This window comes from Acinonyx jubatus, chromosome B2 (assembly GCF_027475565.1).
Source record: "Acinonyx jubatus isolate Ajub_Pintada_27869175 chromosome B2, VMU_Ajub_asm_v1.0, whole genome shotgun sequence".
NCBI lineage: Eukaryota > Metazoa > Chordata > Mammalia > Carnivora > Felidae > Acinonyx > Acinonyx jubatus.
This window is the reverse complement of record NC_069385.1, coordinates 86882703-86909860: the sequence shown is the minus strand read 5'-3', so window position 1 is coordinate 86909860 and position 27158 is coordinate 86882703. Positions and strand designations below refer to the sequence as shown.

At 39.9% G+C, this 27158-nt stretch overlaps 2 protein-coding genes across 4 annotated transcripts in view; both read left to right on the top strand.

The window, feature by feature from the left end:
• Position 1: 1 nt before the first annotated feature.
• LOC113598553 (uncharacterized) lies at positions 2-22994 on the top strand. Of its 2 annotated transcripts, none has more exons than XM_053222606.1 (4): positions 2-91; positions 3101-3204; positions 5491-5603; positions 19167-22994. In XM_053222606.1, the coding sequence occupies exons 1-4, from the start codon at positions 7-9 to the stop codon at positions 19171-19173; spliced, it is 309 nt and encodes a 102-aa protein (XP_053078581.1). In that variant the 5' UTR covers positions 2-6; the 3' UTR covers positions 19174-22994. The 2 variants fall into 2 exon arrangements, with proteins under 2 accessions (XP_053078581.1, XP_026912179.2); XM_027056378.2 differs by lacking the exon at positions 19167-22994 and adding an exon at positions 5792-6383.
• A 2402-nt stretch (positions 22995-25396) lies between these two features.
• The window catches only part of SMAP1 (small ArfGAP 1), a 200278-nt gene continuing 198516 nt past the window's right edge, over positions 25397-27158 (top strand). The window contains exon 1 of one of the 2 annotated variants that reach the window (XM_027057469.2): positions 25397-25722. In XM_027057469.2, coding sequence (XP_026913270.1) covers positions 25605-25722 — 118 coding nt within the window. In that variant the 5' untranslated portion in view covers positions 25397-25604. The remainder of the gene's footprint in view (positions 25723-27158) is intronic. The other variant, XM_053222603.1, reaches the window with a different exon arrangement.

The window sequence follows — 27158 nt, the reverse complement described above, 5'->3', positions numbered from 1 at the left end:
GAGTACATGAGAGATGGGAGTTGGAGAAGAAGACGTAGTGATTCAAGTCCATCCTTGGGTTTTGCTGCAAAGAGGAACAAAGAAATTAGAGGTAACTGTAGGGCAATGTGGAGTCTAGTAGAGACAGGGATGGGATCTGGTAACAAGTGGAGAGGTTGCCTTAGGTAGGAACCCACATTGTACTTCCATTTCCAACAGAAGGGAAATCAAAGAACACAGCACGGAGGCAGGTGAGTTGAAAACAGTTTGGTGAGGGCATTTGGAAGTTCTCTTCTGATTGATTTAACTTTCTTTTTTTTTTTTTTTTTAATTTTTTTTCAACGTTTTTTATTTATTTTTGGGACAGAGAGAGACAGAGCATGAACGGGGGAGGGGCAGAGAGAGAGGGAGACACAGAATCGGAAACAGGCTCCAGGCTCTGAGCCATCAGCCCAGAGCCTGACGCGGGGCTCAAACCCACAGACCGCGAGATCGTGACCTGGCTGAAGTCGGACGCTTAACCGACTGCGCCAGCCAGGCGCCCCGATTTAACTTTCTTAGTGAAGTAAGAAACAAGCTATCTCCTGACAAGGGCAGGGAGACTGTTGAAAGAATGAGGAAAGAAAATGTGTAAAATAGTCACCTTGAAGAGTTGGAGAGTGGATATTACTGAAGAAGATTATAGCTCTCGGGTCACTATGACTTTCCCAAACTTTCATAAAATGCAATGATTTCAGTATCCATGTACATAATTCTTCCAATACTCTGGCCTTGCTCTGGCCTTGTTCCTTGCTCTCTTCTCTTCCAATGATCTTCTCCTCTAGCACTCTATCTTTTCCTCCACTTACTCCCACGATACCCTAGACCTTATCATTTACATCAAAGGGCCACCTCCCATAATTTCAATTTCAAGCTCTCCACTTTCTGACCACCACTTTCCAACTTTCTAGCTTATTTCCTTTAGTACCCCAATCCCAGCAATCCTCCACTCCATCCCTACCTTTTCACCATCCTTCTTTTATCTATCCTTCACTGCCCTCCTATTCCAACTCCCTCATTTGGCTCAGGTACCTTTGTCAATCATACGCATCCCCTTGACTATTGCTTCCTGTCCCTTGCCCTGAATGTGCCTTGTCACTGCTCAGGAACAGCGCTCTAGCAATTCTCCCCACCTCCACCCCCAGTTCCCTCAAATTGTCTTTCTCTTCTTTTCTTTTATTATACAATACATGCTGTGATTTCTCCCATCTTAAACAACACCATTTTTAAAATCCCACATTTTCCATTAACTACTATGCTTTCTCTCTTTCCTGTATAGAAAAAAAAAAGTTCTTAAAAGAGTTACCTCTATCACTGATTTCACATCGTTCCTTCCATTTTCTCTTAGAACCTGCCTGGCCTAACTTTACCACCACCCCACTAAAACTCTATTTTGCAAAGTCTAGTTATTTATTCTCAGTTCTTATTTTACTCTGTCAGAGATTTCATCTTCTTTCATCCTTTTCTTCACTTGGCTTCCAGGAGATCAGAGTTTTCTGATTTGTTTTTTTTCTATATCACTGGCTAGCCCTTCTGAATACCAAAATGCTCAGACCTGGGACTTCTCTTTTCTATCTCCATTCACTCCATTCGTCATCTGATTCAGCCTCATGGCATTAAATGCCACACGTATGCTTATGACTCCCAGATCAATATTGTCTTTGGCTATATAACTGCCTACACAACATACCCACTTGAGTGTCTAACTGGCATCTCATATCTAGCATATCCCAAACTGACATTTTATCATCTCTGCTAAACTTAAACCACCCTGTCTTCTTTGTCTATGGTTAATGGCAACTCCACTTTTCCAGTTGTTCAGGCCAAAAGCCTTGAAGTGATCCTTGACTTTTCTCTGTCTTGCATCTCACAATCAATGTGTTAGAAAATGTGCCCATTTCTTACCATCTTAGGCCACCCTAGGTCTCCCCTGACTGCTGCTAACTGAGTGGTTTCATATGTCGTTCACTTTTGGTCTGCAACACAGTATTTGCAAAGCCATAAGTATGTGGAAGAGAATGGTGGATGTAAGAGGATAAGGAGAAGTTTCCTAAGCAAAAGAAAATAAAACCAGGGAAGAATAAAATGACTGGTAGCCATTTTTGAAGGACTACTAGTAGGTCATCATAGCTAAAGCAAAGGATATAAGAGATAGGCCTGGAAAAATACACAGGGGCCAGATTATGACAGGCCTTCTTTTATTTACTAGGCAGTGTGGACCTTATTTTGCAGGCAATGAGGAGTCAATGAAAAGTCTTAAGTAGGAGGGAGCATAAGCTGATTTGTGTTGCAAAGATCACTATTACAGCAAAGGGGAAGAGAAGGTAGACAGGACATAGCTGGGGTAAGGGGTGGAGGGTAGACAGTCAAAAAGAAGAACTTTTGGAATAGCCTAGGAGAAAGATGACAAGGACCTGAAATAAGGTAGGTTTTGTGGAGATTGAGAAAGAGAAGACAAAGCTGAGAAACCTTAAACATATAGAATCTTTTAGATCTGGTATATGATTGAATATGGGGAATGGAGGGAATCAAAGGCCATGCCCAGTTTTCTGCCTTGAGTGTATTTGGATGGTGGTGCCATCATCTGAGAGAGGAGACCAGAGCAACAAGTATAGAGGAAAAATGATGAATTTCTGTTGGACAAGGTGCTAGGTCCAGGGACATCTCACTGAAAACATTCAGGAAGTTGTAAGTTTTATAGGTCAGGAGCTCTGGAGAGAGGTTTGGGCAGTAGATGTGAATTTAGGAGTTATTTGAACACAGCACTTTGTTCTAGTCTGAGCATTGTGAATTGCTCAGTGATGGTACACTATGGGAGAAGAAAAATAATCTAAGGATAATATTAAGTATGTGCACAGAAAAAGAAGCTCCTGAACATTCAGAATGGTTGGAAGTAGATGAGAAACAAGAGGGGGTGGTGTCTCAGAAATTCAGGGAGAAAAAGAAAAAAAATCAGGGAGGGATTTCAAGAAGGGGAGTTATCATTAAGAAGTAAGATGAGGACTGTCTTAGTCAGTCCAGACTGCTAAAACAAAATACCACAGACTGGGCGTCTTTAACAACTGATTTTTATTTCTTACAGTTCTGGAGGCTGGGAAGTCCAAGATCAAGGTGCTGGCTGATTCAGTTCCTGATGAGGATGCTTTTACTTACTTGCTGTCTTCTTGCTGTGTTCTTATATTTGAGGTGGGTTGGGGGAGAGTGAGAGAGAGAGGGTGAATGAGTGAGCTCTGGTCTCTCCTCTGCTTCTCATAAGAACACTAGTCCTATCATAGAGGACCCAACCTCATGACCTCATCTTAACCTAATTACCTCCCAAAGGCCCCACCTCTAAAAAGCATCACATTGAGGGGTAGGGCTTAAACATATGAATTTGGGGGAGACACAAACATTAAGTCCATAACAAGAATTAAAGGAGTCCCTTAGAGACAATACTATACTGTCTTAATGATTACAGTTTTGTAGTAGAGGCTAAAGTTTGGGATTGTGATGCCTCCCACTTTGGTTTTCTTTTTCAATATTACTTTGGCTATTCAGGGTCTTTTGTGGCTCCATACAAATTTTAGGATTGTTTGTTTAGCTTTGAGAAGAATGCTGGTGCAATTTTCATAGTGATTGCATTGAATATGTAGGTTGCTTTGGGTAGTATTGACATTTTAACAATATTTATTCTTCCAACCCATGAGCATGGAATGTTTTTCCATATCTTTGTGTCCTCTTCAATTTCCTTCATAAGTTTTCTATAGTTTTCAGCATACAGATCTCTTATATGTTTGGTTAGGTTTATTCCTAGGTATTTTATGATTCTTGCATGTCTGGCCTGGTGGAGGACAAATATCAGGAGGCCTGTGTGGCTGGAATGGAGCACATGTTGGGCACAGCAGCTTGTGAGGAGTTCAGAGAAGTAACAAAATTTGTACAGCAACAAAAGGAGAAATGGTGGTGGCAGAGACCAGCCTGACAACAGTAGAGATACTGACAATTGGCCAGAATCTGGACATATTTTTAAAGTACACTGATTGTTGATGGGAGTGATGTACGAGGAGTGTGTGAAGATGGGAGGTGGGAAAGAAAGAGAAGATCAGGAATGACTCCAAAGTTTTGGCTTGAGGAACCAGAAGCATGAAGTTGCCACCAATGGACAGGAGAAAAACTGCAGCAAGGGAAGGGGTGTGTTAATGGGTATGTGGGTGGAGATCAGGGATCTGGCTTTGGACATGTCCACTTTGGGGACTCTACTAAACAATCCCACAGTGAAGCTGAGTAAACAACTGGATATGTGAGTCTGGGCACTGGGATGAAGATCTACATTTGGGAGTTTTCAGCATATAGATGGTATTTGAAGCTACAAAGCTAGCTTAAACTATCAAGGGAGTAAGTGTGGCCAGAGAAGAGAGGATGGCCAAGAACTAAGCCTTCTAACGTAAAGAAGAGAAAAAGGAGAAACCAGTTAAAGGATTCAGAAGGATAAAAACAAGGACTATCTGGTGTCCTACAGGTGAGGAAAGTACATCAAGGAAAAGCATGATTACCTGTGCCAGGTGGTGCTGCTGGATCAATAAAACGACTGGATTTACTTGTCATTTGCAATGACATGGTTGGAGCTAGAAAGTATTACGCTTAGCGAAATAAGTCAGTCAGGGAAAGACAAATACCACATGATTTCACCCAAATGTGGAATTTAAGATATAAAACAAAAGAGCAAAGGGAAAAAGAGAGAGAGATAGAGAGAGAGAGAGAGAGAGGAAAACCAAAGAACAGACTCTTAACTATAGAGAACAAGTTGATGGTTACAAGAGGGGAGGTAAGTGTGGGGATGGGTGAAATAGGTGATGAGGAGTAAGAGTGCACTTGTGATGGACATTGAGTAATGTATGGAATTGTTGAATCACTATGTTGTACACCTGAAACTAATATAACACTGTATGTTAACTAACTGGAATTTAAGTAAAAACTGAAAAAATTTAAAAAACATTAAGGAGTCCCTTAGAGAGGTGCCTGGGTGGCTCAGTCAATTGAGCGTCGATCCCAGGGTCATAGGATTGAGCCCCACCCACGTCAGGTGCTGCACTGAGCGTGGAGCCTGCTTGGGATTTATTCTCTCTCTCTCTCTCTCTGTCTCTCTCCCTCTGCCCCCTATTCATGTGCGCTCTCTCTCTCTAAAATAAAAACTAAACTAAACTAAACTAAACTAAACTAAACAGGAGTCCCTTAGATTTGACAGTCAAGAAGCACTTGCTGGCCTTCATCAGAACAAAAGTTGGTGAAGCTGTGAGTGTAGAAGTCTGAGAGCAGATAAAGGGAAAAGTCTGAAAGCCGAGACAATGATCTCATTCTAATTTCCCAGTAACTGACTTCAAAGGGAAGGAGAAAAAGAGGAATGTTTTTGGAGAGGGGTGCAGAACTGTTTTAACATGGAGAGATTTGAGCATGCTCAGTAAAGAATAATTTGATACTTTTAAAATACTGCAGAGAAAGGAGATGACAAATGGAGCAAAGTCGTTCAGGGAATGGAAGAGGATTGCACCAAGAGAAAGAAGAGTTGGACAGGAAGCAAGACTTCTGCTGGGATTACAGAAGAGGAAGTAAGTTTGGGGGCAGATAAAGTAACATGCAAATGTTAGCAGGGTCAGCTTCCTGGGTGTGTGACCTGAGCAGTTGCCTAGAGCTCACTCTCAGAAGGAACCCTGTTCTTTATTTAATCTCTGCCTTGAGCACTTTGAAATTCTTAATAGTGTTCTCTTTAAACTTGTATGTCATATGTGAAATTCAGTGGTACAAAGAAGCATGAGAAGATCTGCCTGGCGACCGTGTGCGCACACTCAAGTTTAAGCCCACAGATGTGGGAGGCAGCAGGCAAGTCACAGGCATACCTGACACAGACCTGGAGAACTACTGAAGGGTGTCTGGGGCTGAGAACTGGGTCCAAATTCGGTGGTGATTGTGGCAGTAGCAGCAGAAGCAACTGTAGCCCAGGAAAAGAGGAGGGCATGGAGGCAGCATCCGTGCCTGCAGTAGGAGGCAGGCTTGTCCCAGGACCCCAGCTCCACAGCATCTACACAAATATGAACTTTTTACATGAGCAATGGGACAGGAGCTGTTGGTGTGCAGGCAGCAAACTTGGTAAAATTATGTCAATTCAAAATGGAAGTTTAGGGGCGCCTGGGTGGCGCAGTCGGTTAAGCGTCCGACTTCAGCCAGGTCACGATCTCGCGGTCCGTGAGTTTGAGCCCCGCGTCGGGCTCTGGGCTGATGGCTCGGAGCCTGTTTCCGATTCTGTGTCTCCCTCTCTCTCTGCCCCTCGCCCGTTCATGCTCTGTCTCTCTCTGTCCCAAAAATAAATAAACATTGAAAAAAAAAAAAAACCAAAATGGAAGTTTACACATGGGCATTGCAATCATGCATGTCAGAGAGTTATTAGACTATTTCAGAGTTCAGAAATCCTGGTATTGAAAACTACTCAACACAGTCAAGCAAAGGCCTGTTAAATTGCCATTGTATAAATTTACATTTATAATTAAATTCAGACTTGACAGGAAACTGATTTGTATGAAGAGTTAAATCTTTTTAGAAAAGTTGTTTAGAACATCATGTAGCTGTACTAAAATTTATACTTCAGAAAAATTTATCGGAAATTTATCTCAAATGTTGTCATAGCCTATAAAACACTCTTAAGAGCTCCAATAATAGTTGCTTCAGCAGAAAGATCCTTCTCAAAATTAAAAATTATCAAAAATTATTTTCAATCTTGCATTTGAAAAGAGCTACTGATGTTGCTTCCAGTTAATATCAATTGAAAATGAAGTTGTTAAAAGTAAAAAGTGTGCCAACCTAATAAATGAACTTGAAGAAAAGTGAGCCAGAATAGTCTTGTGATTAGGATGTCATGTTAATAAAATACTGTTATTTATTGTATTATATAAAAGTATGAAACCAAAAGTTTTTTTTTTCAATTTGAAAGTTTATGTTTTATTCATATATCACTATGGATAAAGCTTTATATTTTAGTACCCATAACTGCACTTTTTTCTTTTTTCTTGCTTTTTAAAATAAGGAGCCCCAGGGCACCTGGGTGGCTCAGTCTGTTACGCATCTGACTTCAGCTCAGGTCATGAGCTCACAGTTCACGAGTTCGAGCCCTGCATTGGGCTGTCTGCCATCAGTATGGAGCCCACTTTGGATCCTGTTTTCCCTTCTCTCTCTGACACTCCCTGGCTTGTGTGCTCCCTCTTTCTGTCTCAAAAGTACATAAACATTAAAAAAATAAAATAAAATAAGGGGTCCTGTTTTTCACTTGGCATTAAGGTCTGCAAAACATGTAGCTGAACCTGGGTGTAAGGATGGGATGTTGAGGAAGCCTAGGCCTGATATACTCAGTTTCTTTTTTTTTTTTTTCCTTCTAGAAAGTTGGAGGCAAGAAAATGAAAACTGTAGGGAATAGGAAGTTGTGTTCTGAGGGTTGCCTTCGAGGAAGAGTTTAAAGATCTAAAATGTGGTATAATTAAGCTCTTAATTTCAGCTCAGGTCATAATCTCACAGTTTGTGAGTTCAAGCTCTGCATCAGGCTCTGCGCTGACATTGTGGAGCCTGCTTGGGATTCTCTCTCTCTCCCTCACTCTTTTCCTCTCCCCCACTCTCTCTCTCTCAATAAATAAATAAATAAATAAATAAATAAACAAACATTAAAGAATATAAAAATTTAAGATGTAATGGGGGAATCAGTAAGGGAATATAGCATATTGTCTGGGGGTTTTAAAATACTTTCAACATAATAACTTCTATAAGCTTTTGAAAATTACTACATCTATAATATGCATTTTATGACAAATCATAAAGAAAATTACATTGGTGGATTATCCTATTTCTGCCAAAACATTTGTTAGGTTTAATATCATGTTGTGAAGAAAAGTCAAATACAGTTAGCCTGACTTGATATGAAATAAATGGTGTGCTAAGGTCTCAACTGCTATAGATGATAGAGAATGAATGTAAAAATGTCATATAAACTGTAAAGCGTTATGAGTGCTATAGTTGTTAAATTTAGTTCTAGTAAATGATCTATAAAATGTGAATTTTTAAAAATGTAGTTTTGTTTATAAAAGTGTAATTTTCCATATTAGAAAACTGGCATATGGCCTCTGTGGAAAATGTGAAAACTTTGTTATATGGAGAAAAAAATTACGGGTCCTTCTTTCAAAGTCTATTACTGTTATCATTTTGATATTTTTTTTCCAGATTTTTTTCTCAGCAATAATTAGAATCTAAGTGTGATCATATAGCTACATGTTATATAAATTTTTCATAAAAATTGTTTTGATATTTGCATGATTGTCCATTATGTGGCTCTGTCATATGTGACTTATCCATTTACTTATTGTTGGACATTTAGGTAGTTTCCAATGTTTTTGTAATTTTATATAACTACATGAAGATTCTTCACTGAACTCCTTTCCAGTTAAAATATTTCTAAAATTAAATGAACATCTTCCATTTCTCTGCCTGTACCCCTCCCCCTTCTTAACAAACACAAATATGTGAGTCATTGATGTATTTGAATCTTGTTACTAAGGCCATTGTGCATTAAGAAAGTATCCTTAGAAGGTGAAAAAACACTAAGCTTAACCCCATAGGAAATTACCCTTATGAATTTATTCTCTGTTTTATGGCCACACAATAGCAATGCCTGAGAATTTCTTAGCAGGGAGGAAAGGCAAAAATTCAGATATTGTGTGATAGTTGGGTTAATTATTGCAGAAGAGAACACAGGCTGGAAACAGGATGAGGATCCCTGCCAGGTATAATTAGCTGTTTTCTATCAACTCTAAACTATTTAAATGGAAATGGGTCATTTGGAATCACATTTAGATTTTCTCCAAAATGACTATTCTAACTAGGAATATTTCACTTGTCCTCTGTTCAGTTCAGTCTGTTTATTTTGTGGTCAGGAGACTTGAAGGAGTTAAAGCACTTTGCAAATGCCTTCCTGTGTTTGGGATTATTTTCCTCCCCCAACAGGATCTGGCTTATTAGAGCCTCAGATATGTCTAAAGAAAATTCTATGTTAGATGCATCACTGAAATGCTTGCTGTCTCACTAGGAGCCCACATGAAAATGGCATGGTGGAGTAAACTTATTTTTGTCTCTTCTCATGACTTTTCCACAAAACAGCTGGCCTTTTCTAAAAGGAGGTTGACAAACAATTTACGAGGTTTGAGAAGGGACTAATTAGTATTGTGGGTTGATTAGGGATCACATCTATTTTTATTTAAAAAGTCACACACAGAGAAGCATTTGTTAGGTGGCTTGCTATAAAATTACTTTTCACTAACCACAGCATTACTGTGTGGCTATTGCATTGGAACAAAGCCCATGATTCTTGATCACTGTTTGAAATTGGGCTTATTCGTAATCGGTGTCCCTCAACTACATGATTTTACACAGCTTTACGGGTTGAAGCAAGAGGTAGCAGGAACCCTGACTTCGGTCTTAATTAATTTTTCAAAGTAGAGACTAGGACTAATGTGCCTTTGCAGGCCTTTCCCATGGGGGTGAACAGAGATGACCGGTACAACACAAGAGTCCTGCATTTGAGGGAACAGTGACCAAAAGGGGCCCCTCCCCACTACCCTGTCCCATCCTGACCTCTGAAGAGGAGGCCCTTTCAATGCCAGGCCAACACTGGGCCAATCCGTACCTCACAAAACATGCATAATGAATAACACAAAAGAACGCCGAGAGATGGCCTTTTTAGGGTTGAACTCTCTAACTTTAAATCTCATTACTATGCTTCTCTCACTGTCCTCCAGCTAGATTAAGTCTTCTGGTTAGTCTGAATTAACTTGGAATTCCTAAAGAATCAGGATCTCTCTTTTCTCTTTACACTTGTCAAACCTCAGACTCAGGCTACTTTTCCCTACACCACTCTCCTTTCTCTGGCTCTTTTCACCGCCCCCCCCCCCCACGCCTCACCCCCCCCCCCCCCCCCCCCCCCCCGCCAATGCGGTTTTGGTTTGGATGTCAGCTTCCCTGACCACACCTCGCCTCACTAGAACCCAACAAACAAACAAGCAAACAAACAAACAGAAGACCACAAATATAATAGCAGCAATGACAAACAAATTTAGAGACTGTTGACTGTTTTCCCACAGCATTCTGCTCCTAAGCTTTAAATGATTCCTATACTTTGTTAGAATCACCTATTTACTGGGGGGTGTCTCCTCTGTTAACTGGTAGCATTCTTATTTGTTTATTTATTTACTTACTTATTTAAATTCAAGTTAGTTAAAATAAGTATAGTATTGGTTTGAGGAGTAGAACCAAGTGATTCATCACTTCCATATAACACCTAGTGCTCATCTCAACAAGTGCCCTCCTTAACACCCATCACCCATTTTGCCCATCCCCCCACCCAACACTCTACCAGCAACCCTCAGTTTGTTCTCTGTATTTAAGAGTCTCTTATGGTTTGCCTCTCTCTCTGTCTTTATCTTATTTTCATTCCCTTCCCCTATGTTCATCTGTTTTGTCTCTTAAATTCCACATATGAGTGAAATCATATGGTATTTGTCTTTCTGTGACTGACTTGTTTCGCTTAGTGTAATATACTCTAGCGCCATCCATGTTGTTGCAAATGGCAACATTTCATTAGTTTTGATTGCTGAGTAATATTCCATATATGTATACATACCACATCTTCTTTATCCATTCTTCAATCAAAGGACATTTGGGCTCTTCCCAAAATTTGGCAATTGTCGATAGCAGTACTATAAACATTGGGGTGCATGTGCCTCTTCAAATCAGCATTTTTGTATCCTTTGGATAAATACCTAGTAGTGCAATTGCTGGGTCATAGGGTAGCTCTATCTTTAATTTTTTGAGGAATGTACATACTGTTCTCCAGAGTGGCTCTACCAGTTTGCTCTCCCACCAACAGTGCAAAAGCATTACCCTTTCTCTGCATGCTTGCCAACATCTGTTTCTTCCTGAGTTGTTAATTTTAGCCATTCTGACAGGTGTGAGGTGGTATCTCATTGTGGTTTTGACTTGTATTTCCCTGTGATGAGTGATGTGAGCATCTTTTCATGTGTTTATTAGCCATCTGGATGTGTTCTTTGGAAAAGTGTTCATGTCTTTTGCCCATTTCTTCACTGGATTATTTGAGTTTTGGGTGTTGAGTTTGATAAGTTCTTTATAGATTTTGGACACTAACCCATTATCCTATATCCATTTGCAAATATCTTCTCCCATTCCATTGGTTGCCTTTTAGTTTTGTTGATTGTTTCCTTTGCTGTTCAGAAGATTTTTATCTTGATAAGGTCCCAATAGTTCATTCTGGCTTTTGTTTCCCTTGCCTCCAAAGACATGTCTAGTAAGAAGTTGCTGCAGCCAAGGTCAAAGAGGTTGTTGCCTGTGTTCTCCTGTAGGATTTTTATGGTTTCCTGTTTCACATTTAGGTCTTTCATCCACTTTGAGTTTATTTTTGTGTAAGGTGTAAGCAAGTGGTCCAGGTTCATTCTTCTGCATGTCACCCTCCATTTTTTCCATCACCATTTGCTGAAGAGACTGTCTTTTTTCCATTGGATAGTCTTTCCTGCTTTGTCAAAGATTAGTTGGCCCTACACTTATGGGTCCATTTCTGGGTTCTCTATTCTGTTCCATAGATCTATGTGTCTGTTTTTGTGCCAGTACCATACTGTCTTGATGATAACAGCTTTGTAACACAGCTTGAATCTGGAACTGTGATACCTCCAGCTTTGGTTTTCTTTTCCTACATTACTTTGGTTATTCAGGGTTTTTTCTGATTCCATACAAATTTTAGAATTGTTTTTTCTAGCTCTTTGAAGAATGGTGTTTGTTTGTTTGTTTGTTTTTCTGTTTTTTTGTTTTTTGTTTTTGACAGGGATTGCATTGAATGAGTAGATTGCTTTGGATAGTATAAACATTTTAACAATATTTGTTCTTCCAATCCATAAGCATGGGATGTTTTTTCATTTCTTTGTGTAGTCTTCAATTTCTTTCATAAGCTTTCTGTAGTTTTCAGCATACAGATATTTTACCATGTTTGTTAGGTTTATTCCTAGGTATCTTATGGGTTTTGGTGCAATTGTAAATGTGATCAATTTCTTGATTTCTTCTTCTGTTGCTTCATTATTGGTGTATAGAAATTCAAGTGATTTCTGTACATTGATTCTGTATCTTGCAATTTTGCTAAATTCATGGGTCAGTTCTCGAAGTTTTTTGGTGGAGTCTCTCACATTTTCCACATAGTGTGTCATGTCCTCTGCAAAGAGTGAGAGTTTGACTTCTTCCTTGCTGATTTGGATGCCTTTTATTTCTTTTTGTTGTCTGATTGCTGTGGCTAGGACTTCCATTACTATGTTGAACAATAGTGGTAAGAGTGGACATCCCTGCCGTATTCCTGACTTTAGGAGGAAAGCTCTCAGGTTTTTCCCATTAAGGCTGATATTAGCTGTGGGTCTTTCATATATGGCTTTTATGATCTTGAGGTATGTTCTTTCTAGCCCTATCTTTCTTTTTATCAAGAAAGGATGTTGTATATTGTCAAATGTTTTTTCTGCATCTAATGAAGGGATCATGTGGTTCTTATCCTTTCTTTTGTTAATGTGATGTATCATGTTGATTGATTTGCAAATATTGAACCAGCCGTGCAGCCCAGGAATAAATCTGACTTGATCATGGTGAATTATTCTTTCAGTGTATTGTTGGATTAAATTTGCTAGTATCTTCTTGAGAATTTTACATCCATGTTCTTCAGGAAAATTGGTCTGTAATTCTCTTTTATACTGGGGTCTTTGTCTGGTTTTGGAATCAGTGTAATTCTGGCTTCATAGAATGAATTTGGAAGTTTTCCTTCCATTTCTATTTTTTGGAAAATCTTCAATAGAATAGGTATTAACTCTTCCTTAAATGTTTGGCAGAATTCCTTTGGGAAGCCATCTGGCCCTGGAGATTTTTGATTACTTATTCAATTTCTTAACTGATTATGGGCCTGTTCAAGTTTTCTGTTTCTTCCTGTTTCAGTTTCGGTATTTTATATGTTTCTAGGGATTTATCCATTTCTTCCAGATTGCCCAATTTGTTGGCATATAATTGCTGATAATATTCTCTTATTATTATTTGTATTTCTTTGCTGTTGGTTGTGATCTCTCCTCTTTCATCCCTGATTTTATTTATTTAGGTCCTTTCTTTTTTCCTTTTGCTAAATCTGGTTAGGGGGTTATCAATTTCATTAATTCTTTCAAAGAACCAGCTACTGGTTTCATTGATCTGTTCTACTTTTTTTTTGGTTTTGATAGCGTTGATTTCTGCTCTAATCTTTATTATTTCCTGTCTTCTGCTGGTTTGGGCTTTATTTGCTGTTCTTTTTTCCAGCTCCTTTATTTTATTTATTTATTTTTTAATTTTTTTTAATGTTTATTTATTTTAAGAGAGATAAAGAGAGACTGAGTGCAAGCGAGGGAGGGGCAGAGAGAGGGGGAGACACAGAATCCAAAGCAGGCTCCAGGCTCCAAGCTGTCAGCACAGAGCCCGATGCGGGGCTCGAACTCACGAACCCATAAGATTATGACCTGAGCTGAAGTCGGATGCTCAACCGACTGAGCCACCCAGGCGCCCCTTTCCAGCTCCTTTAGATTTAAAGTTAGGATGTGTATTTGAGACATTTCTTCCTTTGTTAGGAAGGCCTGCGTTGCTATATTCTTCTCTCTTATGACCACTGTTGCTGTATCCCAAAGGTTTTAGATTGTCATATTTTCATTTTCATTGGGTTTCCATGTACTTTTTAATTTCCTCTTTAATTTCTTACTTAACTCATACATTCTTTAGTAAAGATGTTCTTTAATCTCCAAGTATTTGTGGCTTTTCCAAGTTTTTTCTTGTGGTTGATTTCAAGTTTCATTGCATTCTGGTCTGAAAATATGTATGGTACGATATCGATCTCTTTGTACTTGTTGAGGCCTGATACATGACCCAGTATGTGATGTATTCTGGAGAATGTTCCATGTGCACTGGAGAAGAATGTGTATTCTGTCGCTTTAGTATGAAATGTTCTGAGTATATCTGTTCGGCCCATCTGGTCCAGTGTGTCATTCAAAGCCATTGTTTCCTTGTTGATTTTCTGCTTAGATGACCTGTCCATTGTTGTAAGTGAGGTGTTAAAGTCCCCTACTATTATTGTATTATTATCAGGGTCTTTCTTTGTGTTTGTGATTGAGTTTTATATTTGGATTCTCTCAAGCTGGGGGCATAAATATTTACAATTCTTAGATCTTTGGTGGATAGACTGATTACTTATGATATAATACCCTTCTTCATCTCTTGTTACAGTCTTTGTTTTAAAATCTATATTGTCCGATATAAATATGGCTACTCCAGGCTTCTCTTGATGTCCATTAGAATGATAGATGGTTCTCCATCCCTTTACTTTCAATCTGGAAGTGAGTTTGAGTCTAAAATGAGTCTCTTTTAGGCATATAGAGATGGGTCTTGTTTTTATTTTTGTTTTTGTTTTTAATCCATTCTGATACCCTATATCTTTTTATTGGAGCATTTAGTCCATGATTGAAAGATATTTAGAGTGATTATTGAAAGATATGAATTTAGTTCCATTGTGCTGCCTGTAGAGTTGGTGTTTCTGGTGATGTTCTCTGATCCTTTCTAGTCTTTGTTGCTTTTGGTCTTTTTTGTTTTGTATTGTTTTCAATCTACTCAAAGAGTTCCCCTTAAAATTTCTTGCAAGTCTAGTTTAGTGGCCACTAACTCTGTTAGTTTTTGTTTATCTGGGAAACTCTTTATTTCCCTTTCTATTCTGAATGACAGCCTTGCTGGATAAAGAATTCTTGGCTACATATTTTTTCAATTCAGCACATTGAATATATCTTGCCGCTTCTTTCTGGCCTGCCAAATTTCCTCAGACAGATCTGCTACAAACCTGATCTATTTTCCCTTGTAGGTTAAGGATGTTTTTCTGTTGCTGCTTTCATGATTTCTTTCCTTGTCTATTTTGTGAATTTAACTAGGATATGACTTGGTGATGGTTGGTTTTTGTTGAATCTAATGAGAGTTCTCTGTGCTTCTTGGATTTTGATGTCTGTGTCCTTCCTCAGATTAGGAAAGTTTTCAGCTATAGTTTGCTCACATAAACCTTCCACCCCTTTTTTCTCTCTTCATCTTCTGGGACTCCTTTATATAAATGTTATTCCTCTTAAATAAGTTGCTGAGTTCTCTAAGTCTTGTATCATGATCCTTTGCCTTTGTTTCCCTCCTTTTTTTCTGCTGCATTATTTTCCATAATTTTATCTTCTATCTCACTGATTTGCTGCTCTGCTTCCTCCGTCCTTGCCATTATAGAGATTGCATCTCATTTATAGCATTTCTAATTTTGGCCTGACTAGATTTTAGTTCTTTTATGTCTGCAGAAAGGAATTCTCTGGTGTCTTCTATGCTTTTTTTCAACCCCAGCAGTCATACTTATCATTGTGGTTTTAATTTTTTTTTAACATTTATTCCTTTTTTGAGAGACAGAGAGAGACAGTGTGAGTGGAGGAAGGACAGAGAGAGGGAGATACAGAATCCAAAGAAGGCTCCCAGGCTCCTAGCTGTCAGCATAGAGCCTGATGTAGGGCTTGAACTCACGAACCGTGAGATCATGACCTGAGCCAAAGTTGGATGCTTAACTAACTGAGTCACTCAGGCGCCCCTATAATCGTGGTTTTAAATTCTAGTTCAAACATCTTACTTCTATCTATGTCAATTAAATCTCTGGCCATCATTTTGAAGATGCAGATTTCTAAATGAAGCCAGGTTCTCCCAATGGAAATGGCCAGTGAGGCACTGGAGATATAGACTTGAAGCTGATGTGAGAGATCTGAAGTCCATTGGGTGTCTCCTCCTAGGGGCCTGACATGGCTGCTGAATCCCAGGGTCTTGGTAGTCTGGGTTCAGTGAACCTGCATGGGGAGGAAAATAGGCAGATAACCTGAGAGGCAAAGGACAAAAGGAAAGTGTTGCTTCAGAACCTCTAGGCCAAGGAGTTAGTGGAACTCCCAGTACAAAGTGTCAAGGCAGAGATATGGAATCTCTGGGGAGCTGATTGAATGGAAAATGAGGCTCCAGGAGAGATGGGAGTTTTGAAGAGCATGACAGAAATTAGAACTTGGAAAAGATTCCCTGATCCAAGGGGAAAGCAGCTGTCAAGGCTGTCAAGGCTGTCAAGGCCTGTAGAGTGGCAGGCACAAGGATGGACCCTCCACAGTTCCTTGCAGTAGAAATGATAGTGAAGTTGTGAGATGCATAGCCCCTGACACAAACACATGTGCTTTAGGAGAGAACAGCAAGGGGCTGAGGACTCAACACTGCCAAAGAAGGAAAGGACCAAAGTGGAGTTTTCTTAAGGCTTAACAAGGAGAGTTTGGATGTAGTTATACAGAAGTGCCAAGAGTGATGTTTCCAGAAAGAAGGGGAAGTCCTCAGCAGAGAATGAGGAATAATGGGAACAAATGAAACCAAATTATGCTCAACTTCCCAGTGGACCTATATTATATAATGTTACCCAATTCCTTTTCTCCATCTTCTTTCTATTGAGGTATAATTTATTTACAATAAAATGCAGAGGTTTTAGGGACATAGTTCAATGAATTTTGACAACTGTATATATCTGTATAAAATCATCACCCCGGTTAAGATACCAAACATTTATATCACCCTAGAAAGTTCCCCTGTGCACCTTTTCAGTAAATCTCCACCCTACTCCCTTCCCAGACAATTATGGTTCTGCTTTCTATGATCATATGTTGGTTTTGTGTCTCCTCTAGAACTTCATATAAATAGAATCATACAGTCTGTATTTTTTTGTATCAGGCTTCTTTTACTCCACATAATATTTTTAGATTTATCCAGTTTGTTTTGTAGATAGTAGTTTCTTTTAATTGCTGAGTAGTTTTCCACTATGTAAATACACAATTATTTGTCTATCCATTTTCTTGTTTATGGACAGTTGGGTTGATTCCAGGTTTTGGATATCATGAATTAAGCTGTTATGAACATTCTTAGGTGAGTTTTTTTGTGACTGTATTTTTTTTCATTTTTCCTGGAGTGGAACTGCTGGGTCATAGGAGAAATGTATGTTTAACTTCATAGAACAAATAGTTTTGTAAAATGATTATAACATTCCATATTCCCACCAGCAATAAAGTAATATTAAGTGTCAGTTGCTCTTTAATATTTGGTATTGGTATTGTTGATCTTTTTAATTTTAGTCATTCTAATGGGTGTGAAGTGGTATCTCATTGGTTTTTTTTTTACATTCCCCAATAACAAATGATAATGAGCATCTTTTTTTATCTCATTGGTTATTTATGTATCTTCTTTTTGCCATTTTATTTTATTTTATTATTTAAAAAACTAAATGTTTTACTTTGGAGTGATTTTAGGTTTATAGAGAAGTTGCAGAGGGTCTTTTGCCATTTTAAATGAGTTGTCTTTTTATCATTGATTTGTAGGAGTTCCTTATATATTCTCTAGGTCTTTTGTATTTATCATGTATTACAAATATTTTCTCCAAATCTATAGTTTGCTTTTTATTTTCTTCTTAAAATATATTTTCTACATTTTATATATTCTCCAGGTTTTTGAGATATAATTGATATATAACATTGTGTAAGTTTAAAGTTTACAATGCTTTTTCATATGGATAGTGTATCTTGTGTCCTACGAAATCTCTGTCTACCCTAAGGTAGTAAAGGATAAATAATATTTTTAAATGATTTATAATAAATCTATGCTTATTTCCTTTCCCTTTTTTTCCTAAAATGATGCTACTTTTGGTTTAAAATTACTAAGATAATACACACTGTTTTGGTAAGAAGGTCAAGAATGAGAACAGCAAAAAATTCCACATAAAAAGTGTCTCATTCCAGCAAAGTTACAAAACCTCAAAGGCCTAGAAGAAAAGGACTAAGTTCCTTTAAAGGGTAGCGAAGTTCTTTGAGAACATATTCCTTCCACTTCTATCAAATGGCACACGACTCATTATCAATAATTTTGGTGCTCTACATAAATCAGTTTTAGTTTGACTTTTTATATCTAACAAACAAAAGAGGAATGCGTTAGAAGACTTCCTGGTGGTTAAACTATCTAAAGGGAAACTAAAGAGGCAGCTTCAGAAAGACAGCAGCTGAAGTAGCTGTGAGGATCAAGGGAGCAGGATCCAATAGATGAACAGATCTCAGTAGGGATGAACCATCTCCAACTGTTCTTGTCTTTGTGCCACTCAGTTCAAGCTCAACTTTCTAGGGGAAAGTATCTGAATGGCCTAATTTGGGCACACGCCCAGGGGACCTTGGCTAAAAGTCCCTCCTTCAAAACTGGATTCAATAGAGGAAGGAGATAGTTCCCCAGAGAAAAAATGGGGCACTGCTACTAAAGAAGGCGAATGGATTCTAGGAGGACAAAAACAGTACATGCCCACAACATGCCTTAAAAAGGCAGAACATATATCTTTCAATTTGTGTTTGTGTCTTCTGCTTTAAGCAGGATGAAACTGCCTTTATTCGCTCATCTTTGAGTCTTCCCTCAAATAACTGGGCTTGGTTGAGTTAAAATATATTACTGCCAATGCCAAATTTGTGAAAGCAAAGCCCATCCCAGGTTAGTTTTGTTGTGGTGTTGTTTTAAATCTTGAAGTGCAATGTGTACTTCTGATGACTTAGAATTTTTCTTTCTAAATTGAGATGCAGAAACTCTGTGGACTCTAATATTAAGTGGGGGAAAAGGGATAACACTAAATAAGATATAACTTGGTCAAGATTGGAAGTGATATAGGATTGAAAGTGATACAAACAATTTTTATGCATCAGATTCCGTTTTTAAAAAATCACTTAAAAAGTTACGTTTCTTAATTTTGCTCTTAGACATTATATGTTTTTACAGACAAGTTCCTACATTCACTCTTTTTGCTCATTCATGCATTCTGCAAACTTAATTAAGGTCTTGCCGTGTGCATTAGCAGCAGAGGCTCTGGAGATCGGTGATGAGATTGTGAAAGAACCTGATTTATGAAGATACATGATAAACTATGATAGGATTGAGGGATGGGATTGGCTGTTTTGTTCACTAATTTTTATCTTTAGTACCTAGCACAGTGCCTGAAAAATAGAAAGAACTTAAAAGTATGCTGCTGAATGGAAGACTAAATGAATGGAGGGAACAGTCAACTGGTGGTGTTGGAAGTACAGAAGATAATAGGGTGGTACACGTTCAGGAAGATTTTCTTAGAGTTGTTTAACTCTGCTTCAACAAAATTCTGCTTCAACAAAACTCTTAGAAGAATGAAGGCTTGAGTTGCCAAAGTCCAAACTTGAGCACTGGCTATCCCTCTATGTTTCCATCAGGCTCTGCATTTAGTTACAGATGGAAGTTGGTTATCTTATCTCCAACAAAGACTGCAAGAGTGGGATGTGTCCTTCTGGCTCTTTGTAATCAGGCTTTTTGTGACTGGGGATGCTGGTTGCCCATATGACATTAAAATTTTTTCAGTTTCTCTCTACTGGGGGTAAAAATATGAGCAGAATTTGAATTTGAAAATTACTTCTTCCTACATTGAGTGGTGTGATGTTGTATGTTCTTCTATAATAGACACTCGCTCAACACTGTATATTTGAAATAACTCCCTTCTGGAGGGAGGTAGAGAAGAAGTGTGTGGAAGTTATATATCTTTGACAGAAACCACACTCTCCCTACACTGAGGAGAGTCCACTGGTACCTAAGCATTGATCACGAGTACTTCACACACCAGTTGGGCAGGGTTTTTAGGAACCACAAACCTATTAACATTCCCTGATCTAACTTTTGAAAACAAACGAAAATAAAATCTATGTCTGTCCTGGGTTTCCTCTCTTTGCATGTTGTAAGTTGTATTTGTTTATATATCTCCATGTTTGTGTATTCTCTTGCTTTAACATACTTGGTCTCTCTTTAACTCTCACCATCTAACTTGTCCTACTCAGTTTTCCATCCCAGGGGGTAGCATGGCTTATGAAAAGAGCAGGGCCTTAATGCCAAAAAGCAAAAAGACCTAGCCTCAAATGCCAGTTATGCTCTTTCATATCTAGGAAACTTTCAACAACGTATTCAACATCTTTGAGCCACAGTTTCTGTGCTGTTCAGTTATATTTCCGTTTCCTCTTTCTGGGTGCATGGTAGGATTATACTTCTGGTTCCCTTAATATTAGCACATGTCATGTACTTGTCAGTGGATTGAGAATAGAAGTAGACACGTGTTATTCCTGGGGAGAAGGCTGTAAGAAACTAATCTTGTTGCCTTTCTGCTGAAACATGACAGAGACTCTATCAGTCTGATCCTTGAGTGAGGGCCACATGGAGTAGAACACCAACCCAATGGATACATAGCATGACCAAGAAATAAACTTCTATTGATTGAGGTCATTAAAATTTGGGGGTTGTTTGTTACTCAACATGAATTATCCCATCTGGCTGATGTCTCCTAATATGAATAATGATTATAAGATTTACCTCGAAGAGAATTACCAACCCACATTAGAGGATTAAAATGCAGTGGCTTGGGGCGCCTGGGTGGCTCAGTTGTTTATGTGTCCAACTTTGGCTCAGGTTGTGATACAGCTTGGAGCCTGGACCATGCTTCGGATTCTGTGTCTCCCTCTCTCTGCCCCTCCTCCGCTTGTGCTTTGTCTCTCTCCCTCTCAAAAATAAACATTAAAAAAAATTAAAATAAAAAAAGCAGTAGCTCTTATTACTATTACCCCCCCTTCTGCCAGCTGTCTGTATCTACCATTCTTATCAGACATTCCACTTACACACTCATACATGGCTCACTCTTGTCCATTTCACTCCACCCCCATAATTCTCTTTCACTCTACCCATAATTGTCCTTCATTGCCCTCTGCCCACCCCCCTACCCCCCCACCCCCGCTTACCAACTCCTTCTCTTAGTCTTCTGTGGAATATACCAGCTCCAATTTGGTCAAACTCTCTAAACCTGTTTCTTGTCTTTTTTTCTCCAAATGGGACAGATTTTTTAATTTAATTTTTTAAATTTTTTAATTTATTGAGTGAGAGAGAGAAATCGTGAGCAGGGGAGGGGCAGAGAAGGGGGGAAAGAGAGAGAATTCCAAGCAGGCTCTGAACTGTCAGCACAGAGCCGACATGGCACTTGAACCCATGAACTGTGAGATCATGACCTGAGCCAAAACCAAGAGTCAGACGCTTAAAACACTGAGCCATCCAGGCACCCCTGGAAACAGAATTTTAGAGTTAAAAGGGACTTCACTTCTCTAAGAATCTGTAGAAACAGACATTCAACCTCACTCTTCAGCCATCAAACATCCATAAACACCTTACTATCTGGAGTTCATTGATAGAAGTTACTTCTTCCCGAAGAGCTAGGTACTCTAGGTCACTGGGTACTCTGCCCCCCTCTTTTTTTTTTAGCTCTTAGCATTCATTTCCTAAGGGCACCAAATTATCTTTGGCCTCAAAGGAACCTGTAGTCATTTAGCTGTTCTGATTTCACCTCTCCCACACACAGTTTGGACATTTACCTTACACTATACAGTTAACTGTAGCCATGCTTTCTATCCCTGTACCTATATTTTCTTCTCTCTGGCCTTTCTAACCATCCTCATCCCTCCCTCAACATTTTACTGAAACACCAGATAGTTGCAGTCCCTGGGAAGTATCACCAGCTGATTTCTCTTCTCTTGCTTCTGGGCTAAAGGAAAACAATGAACTGTATAGACCCATGACTGTGTGTTATCTAAAACTGAAATAATTGACTTTTCTGGACATTTGGCTTTAGTGCTCATGCTTACTTCTCAGAAACCTCTCCTACCATGGCCTCTGGTTCTCTTCCTGGCCACACTTTACCTCTCTTTTCAAAGGTTCACCTTTCTCTGTCCACTCATCGTTTAGCTGGAAATCCCCAGAGTTTTGTCCTCGGGACTCTTTGTTTTTGTCTACATGTCTACATGTCTCTAGAGGAGTCTCATTTTTACCCTATGGCTTCTATGACCATTTAAATGTAGATGATTCTCAAATGACTTTCACTAGCACTAACTTCTCTCTAGAGCTTTAGAAGTAGATATGCAATGTCGTATTAGACATATGGAGGTGGATATCGCATGGACATGTCCTTAAGTAAACACCTTTCCCCCTCTAACCACAAAAGTGTACTATCCCTTCTGTCTTGGTCTGAGTTAATGGCATCACCATTTACCTGTCTCCCAACTTAGAAACCTTGGTGTTATTCTCACCTCCTTTCTCTCAACCCCCACATGCAGTCAGCTGCCAAATCTTGCTGCTTCTAATTTTAAAACATCATTTGACTTTGTCTCTTCTAAACTCTATGCTACTGACTTAAAATAGGCCTTTGGCATGTCTTCTTTGGACTTACTGCAACAGCCTGTCTGTAATTTGTTTCCCTGATCCCTGACAGTATTTCTCCCCTCCCATATCCTCCAGCCTGCCATTATAGTTATAGAAAACAAAGCTAACCAAGTCTTTTCTCTGTGTCAAAGCTTCTTCTGGCTCCATATGCCCACAGGGTAAAGTTCAAACTAGATAGCCTGGCTGTAAATTTCTTAACCTCCTGACTCCATTCTACCTCTCCTCCTTGTTTCCTTTCCTGTCTTCATGTTCTCTGTGCACATCCTATTCTCACTGCTTCCAGCACAAAACCATGCTTTCAGAAGTCTATGTTTAAACGCATATATGTATTACATTTATGTAATATATGTATACATATACACATACATATATGTAAGTATATTTAAATACACGTAATATATTTATATGTAAATGTATGAATATTTATATGTAAATACATGTGATGTATATTACATATAGAAAAGATATGTAATATATATATATTTCAAGATATTTCTTTTCCTCCTCTTCATCTGTATTCACTTGAAAAATTCCTACATGTGTTAACATCTAGTTTAAGCATCATGTACTCTGTGAAGTCCTTCTCAGTTCTTCCAGGCTATTGGTGTTCTCTTCCTTTTGTTCCCAGAGCATTTTATATTTGCTGCAGACTTTACTTTGCGGCTTTTAATTTTTCTATTTACGTGTTTGCATCTTACATTAGACTGTAAGCTTCTGATTGTCAGAGAACTTTACAGAAGTTGCTCAGTAAATATTGATGAATTAATGCAACATTGTTTTTCTCCCAAGGTGTTTTTGGTATCAGTGTCTTCTTTTTCATTCTTTCTATTACATATTTAATAAATAGTCAACTCAAACTTAGATTTTTAATAGCCTCCAGGATGACCATCTAGACAAGCACTGTTTAGTGATGTAGCCACTAGCTACATGTGGTGATTGAGCACTTGAAATGTAGTTAGTTCAAGTTGAAGCAAACTGTAAGTGTAGGATACACATTGGATTTTGAAAACAGTAGGAAAACAAGAATGTAAAGTATCTCAGTAATAATTTTTAATTTTATTTTGACAATTACTCATATGTTGAAATGATAGTATTTTGGATATATTGGATTAAATAAAATATACCATTAAAGTAAAAATTTCCTGTTTCTTTTTTTTTCTATTTTTAAATGTGGCTACTAGAAAACTTAAAAGTATATATATGTGGTGTGCATTACATTTCCATTAGACATTGCTGTGCCCCTTTAATCATGTGAATCATTTCTTGGTGATAAGCCTGTGTCTGTTTTTTTTTGTTTGTTTGTTTTTGTTTTTTCCTTAATCCTTGCAGTGGTAAGCAGAATTTCCAGGCAGGAGAAAAATGGTGTCTGTTAACTGGTATTGTTGGACTAACCTTCCCCAAACATCCCTTTTTTTAATGCTACCATCCTACTTGAAGAATCTGCAGGTTTTCTGTTGTCAGCGGCATCAAGGCCATATTGCTTTGTCTGGTTCCCCAAACAATTAATTCTGTTGCACCTCACTCACCCAGACTTCTCTCTCACTCATCTTAAGTAGTACCCTTGACCTTTAGTCTGTGTTCCAAGATCCTTGAAGTCTGTGCTTTTGTGCATGCTTCTCTTGCTCAGTATTTTCTTCCTTGGCCCCCATTTAAATCAAGCCAGACTTTAAGATATGACTTAAAAGTTCTACCTCCCACATAATGTTTTTTCTGTTTATTGGAACTGACTCTGATATCCTACTAGTTATTATTTGTCAGAGACACACAGTTTAAGTTCTAATTTGTTCAGTTACTCAGCATCTTCACTGATATCACCATTCAATTGAATTACACAAGAATTTTTGAGATCTTGTGCCAAGAACAGGGATAAGTGAGTATGAGGGTCACCTTTATGCAGGGCCTATATGGTAGGAATTGGCCCTGTGGAAAACTATAGGACACAGGCCCCATCTCATTGCCTTTCTTAGCATCTGTTCCTCCATAGGCAAGAGCCACGTTTATTCTGATTGCAAAAGCTTCATATTAGAAATTGGACATATGCCATGATATGCCAAAATAGTCAAATAGCCTCACACAGGGTTCAAATCCCATGAGTCCTGATTGGGGAGCTCCGGGTTCTAATTAAGTGTCTTCTTTCCCTAGTTTTTCACACATTAAAGAACACTGTTTATACAGCTTCTTGTTAAAGTAACATCGCCCAGTGTTTGCCTCCTTATGAAAGGCCTTGTTTTCACGTGTTTTAGACTCTGGATCCAGACTGCTTTGGATTTGAATCTCAACTCCTCCACTGGGTAGCTCTGTAACCCGGGCAAGTTATTTAACTCTTCCATACCTCATTTTCCACATCTGTATAATGAGAATAGCGTTATCCCAGGGTTGTGATAAGGGTTAATGAGTTCATAGTTCTTGGCACAGAGTAACCACTCAATGTCAGCCCTTAACATATGTCACTACCAAACTATTTCTCTGGAACTGTTTTCACTATTTTATTCCACTAGTGTCTCCAATTTCTAGGATAGTGCCTGTTTCAAAACTGCAGGTGAATAAACATGGAATGAATAAATGAATGCACTCAATCACTTTTATTTATGCATTTCCAACGTTGCGCCAGCAAGCGCAAAGGCAAGAAAGCAAGTCAAAGTCACCTCCTTGTAAAGGTCTTCCTTCACCGGGTTTCACCTGAGGGCACTCTGGTACAGTGTGATCTCCAAGGTGGGGAAGCCCACAGCGGGCAGCACTAAATACCCTCCCGCAATCACCTTTGGCGAAGGGCCTAGCGCAGAGATCCCCTCCCGGCCGGTTTCCCGGGGAAGTTCGGCGCATGCGCAGCTCGCCCGGCGCCTGGGTTCCTTCCTGCGGCGCCACCCGGAAGCTTCAGCTCCGTCTCCCCCCTCCCCCTCCCCCTCCCCCTCCTTGTGCCTCGCCGGCTCTGGCTGTGCGTGCGGGGCTGGCCCGGCGAGGAGGCGGGACACGTCGGCGCTGCCACCCGCCGCCGCCGCTCCTCCTTCTGTTCCAGCTGCCGCTGCCGCCGCCGCTTCTTTGGCTGAGTCCGCCCGCGGTCCGGCGGCTCCAGGTGTGTTCACCCCGCCCAGCTGCCAGAGCCCGCCGCCGCCGTAGCTGCCCCGGCTCCTCGCCCCGCTTCCGAGATGGCGACGCGCTCCTGCCGGGAGAAGGCTCAGAAGCTGAATGAGCAGCACCAGCTCATCTTGTCCAAGCTGCTGAGGGAGGAGGACAACAAGTACTGCGCCGACTGCGAGGCCAAAGGTAGCGCGGACGTCGCCGCCCCTAGTCGGGGCCTCCTGCGGCCGGTGACCTTCCCGTCGCCACGGCGCCCGGGGCCCGAGCGGACGCCGCGGCTGCGCCCGGCCGGCCCCGGCCCTGAAGGGAGGGCGGGCGCAGGCTGGAGTCGCCCCTCACCTCCGCCAGAGGCGGTGGCGAGGTCAGGCCCGTGGGCGCCGGCACTGGCCCCAACCCCTTCTCCTCCCCGGCCCCGGGGCAGAGCCGTGCCCGCGTCGCGATGCTCAGACCCCCCCCCAGAGGGCCGGGGCCGGGGCCAGAGCCGGGCCGGGAGCGCGGAACAGGGCGACGGCCTGGCCAGGGCTTAGGGTTAAAGGGTTGCCCTCCACCAGCCTCAGCTCGCAGGTACATCCGTGGGTGGGGCCACCCTTAGTCTCGGTCCCCGCCTCGACCCTTCCCCCGTGACCACGTCGTGCCTCCCGGGGCTCCGAGGCTCGGTATCTCAGGTGGAGCCCTACCTGCCTGTCCACCTGACAGCTTTGTACCGGGCTTTTGCTTCTTCACGAGAAAGAGTATGGTGGTCCTTTTTTGCTGGTTTGGAGTTTTACTGAGTGAAACCATTGGGGAGGGGTCTTTAGTAGTAGTAGTAGTGATAACTGTTTTTTTAAATCTAGATATTAGCCAGAATGAAGAGGAATTTCTTTACGTGAGTCCCGTGGACGGTGTGCTTATTATGTTCCTGAAGCTTTTAATAATTATATTGTGTCTGACCAGTTGCTTTGGGAGAACATGTGGACATTGGTTTGTGTGACCCATAGACGTTGAAGGTGCATTTTTTAAAGATCCAGAGGTGAAAAAAACCCCCTAATTTTAGTTTGTTCCGTTGGAGGGCTTCTGCCTCAGCTTTTGAAATAGATACACTATTTTTAGCCTATATGTTTGGGTTTGGCGATCTGATTTATATTTAATGTCTTCTAAGTAATCTCATGAGAAAAAGGTTTCAGATTTTTAAAAAGAAACCTGTCATGTGTTCAGGAAAAGATCTTGCTTATTTGTAAATTGGTTTATTTGGTGAGAAATAGGTAGTTCTCCAAAGCAGAAGTCAGACTTTGAGAATGTCATTTAAGATTTCTGTTATTTGACTTAGACTTTTCCTGAAGCTTTACTGTTCTTACTCAATATTGTGTAAATGAGGCACGTTTCATTGGGCTGATAATGTTTGATTAGACTAAGCCACATGGCATCAGGAAGTCACTTCACTACCATACTATCATAACAGGTACTGGATCACTGGAAGGTCATGTGGGAATACTGTAACTGACCATGTGTTGAAGCACTTTTCATATAGTACCTTGACTCACCCAAGCTGATATTTATTCTGTGTAACTTTTCAGGTGATGAATTAAAAATGCCTGATTATTGTAGTAAAACTTGTTTACCTCATATTGATTATGTGTGTGGAT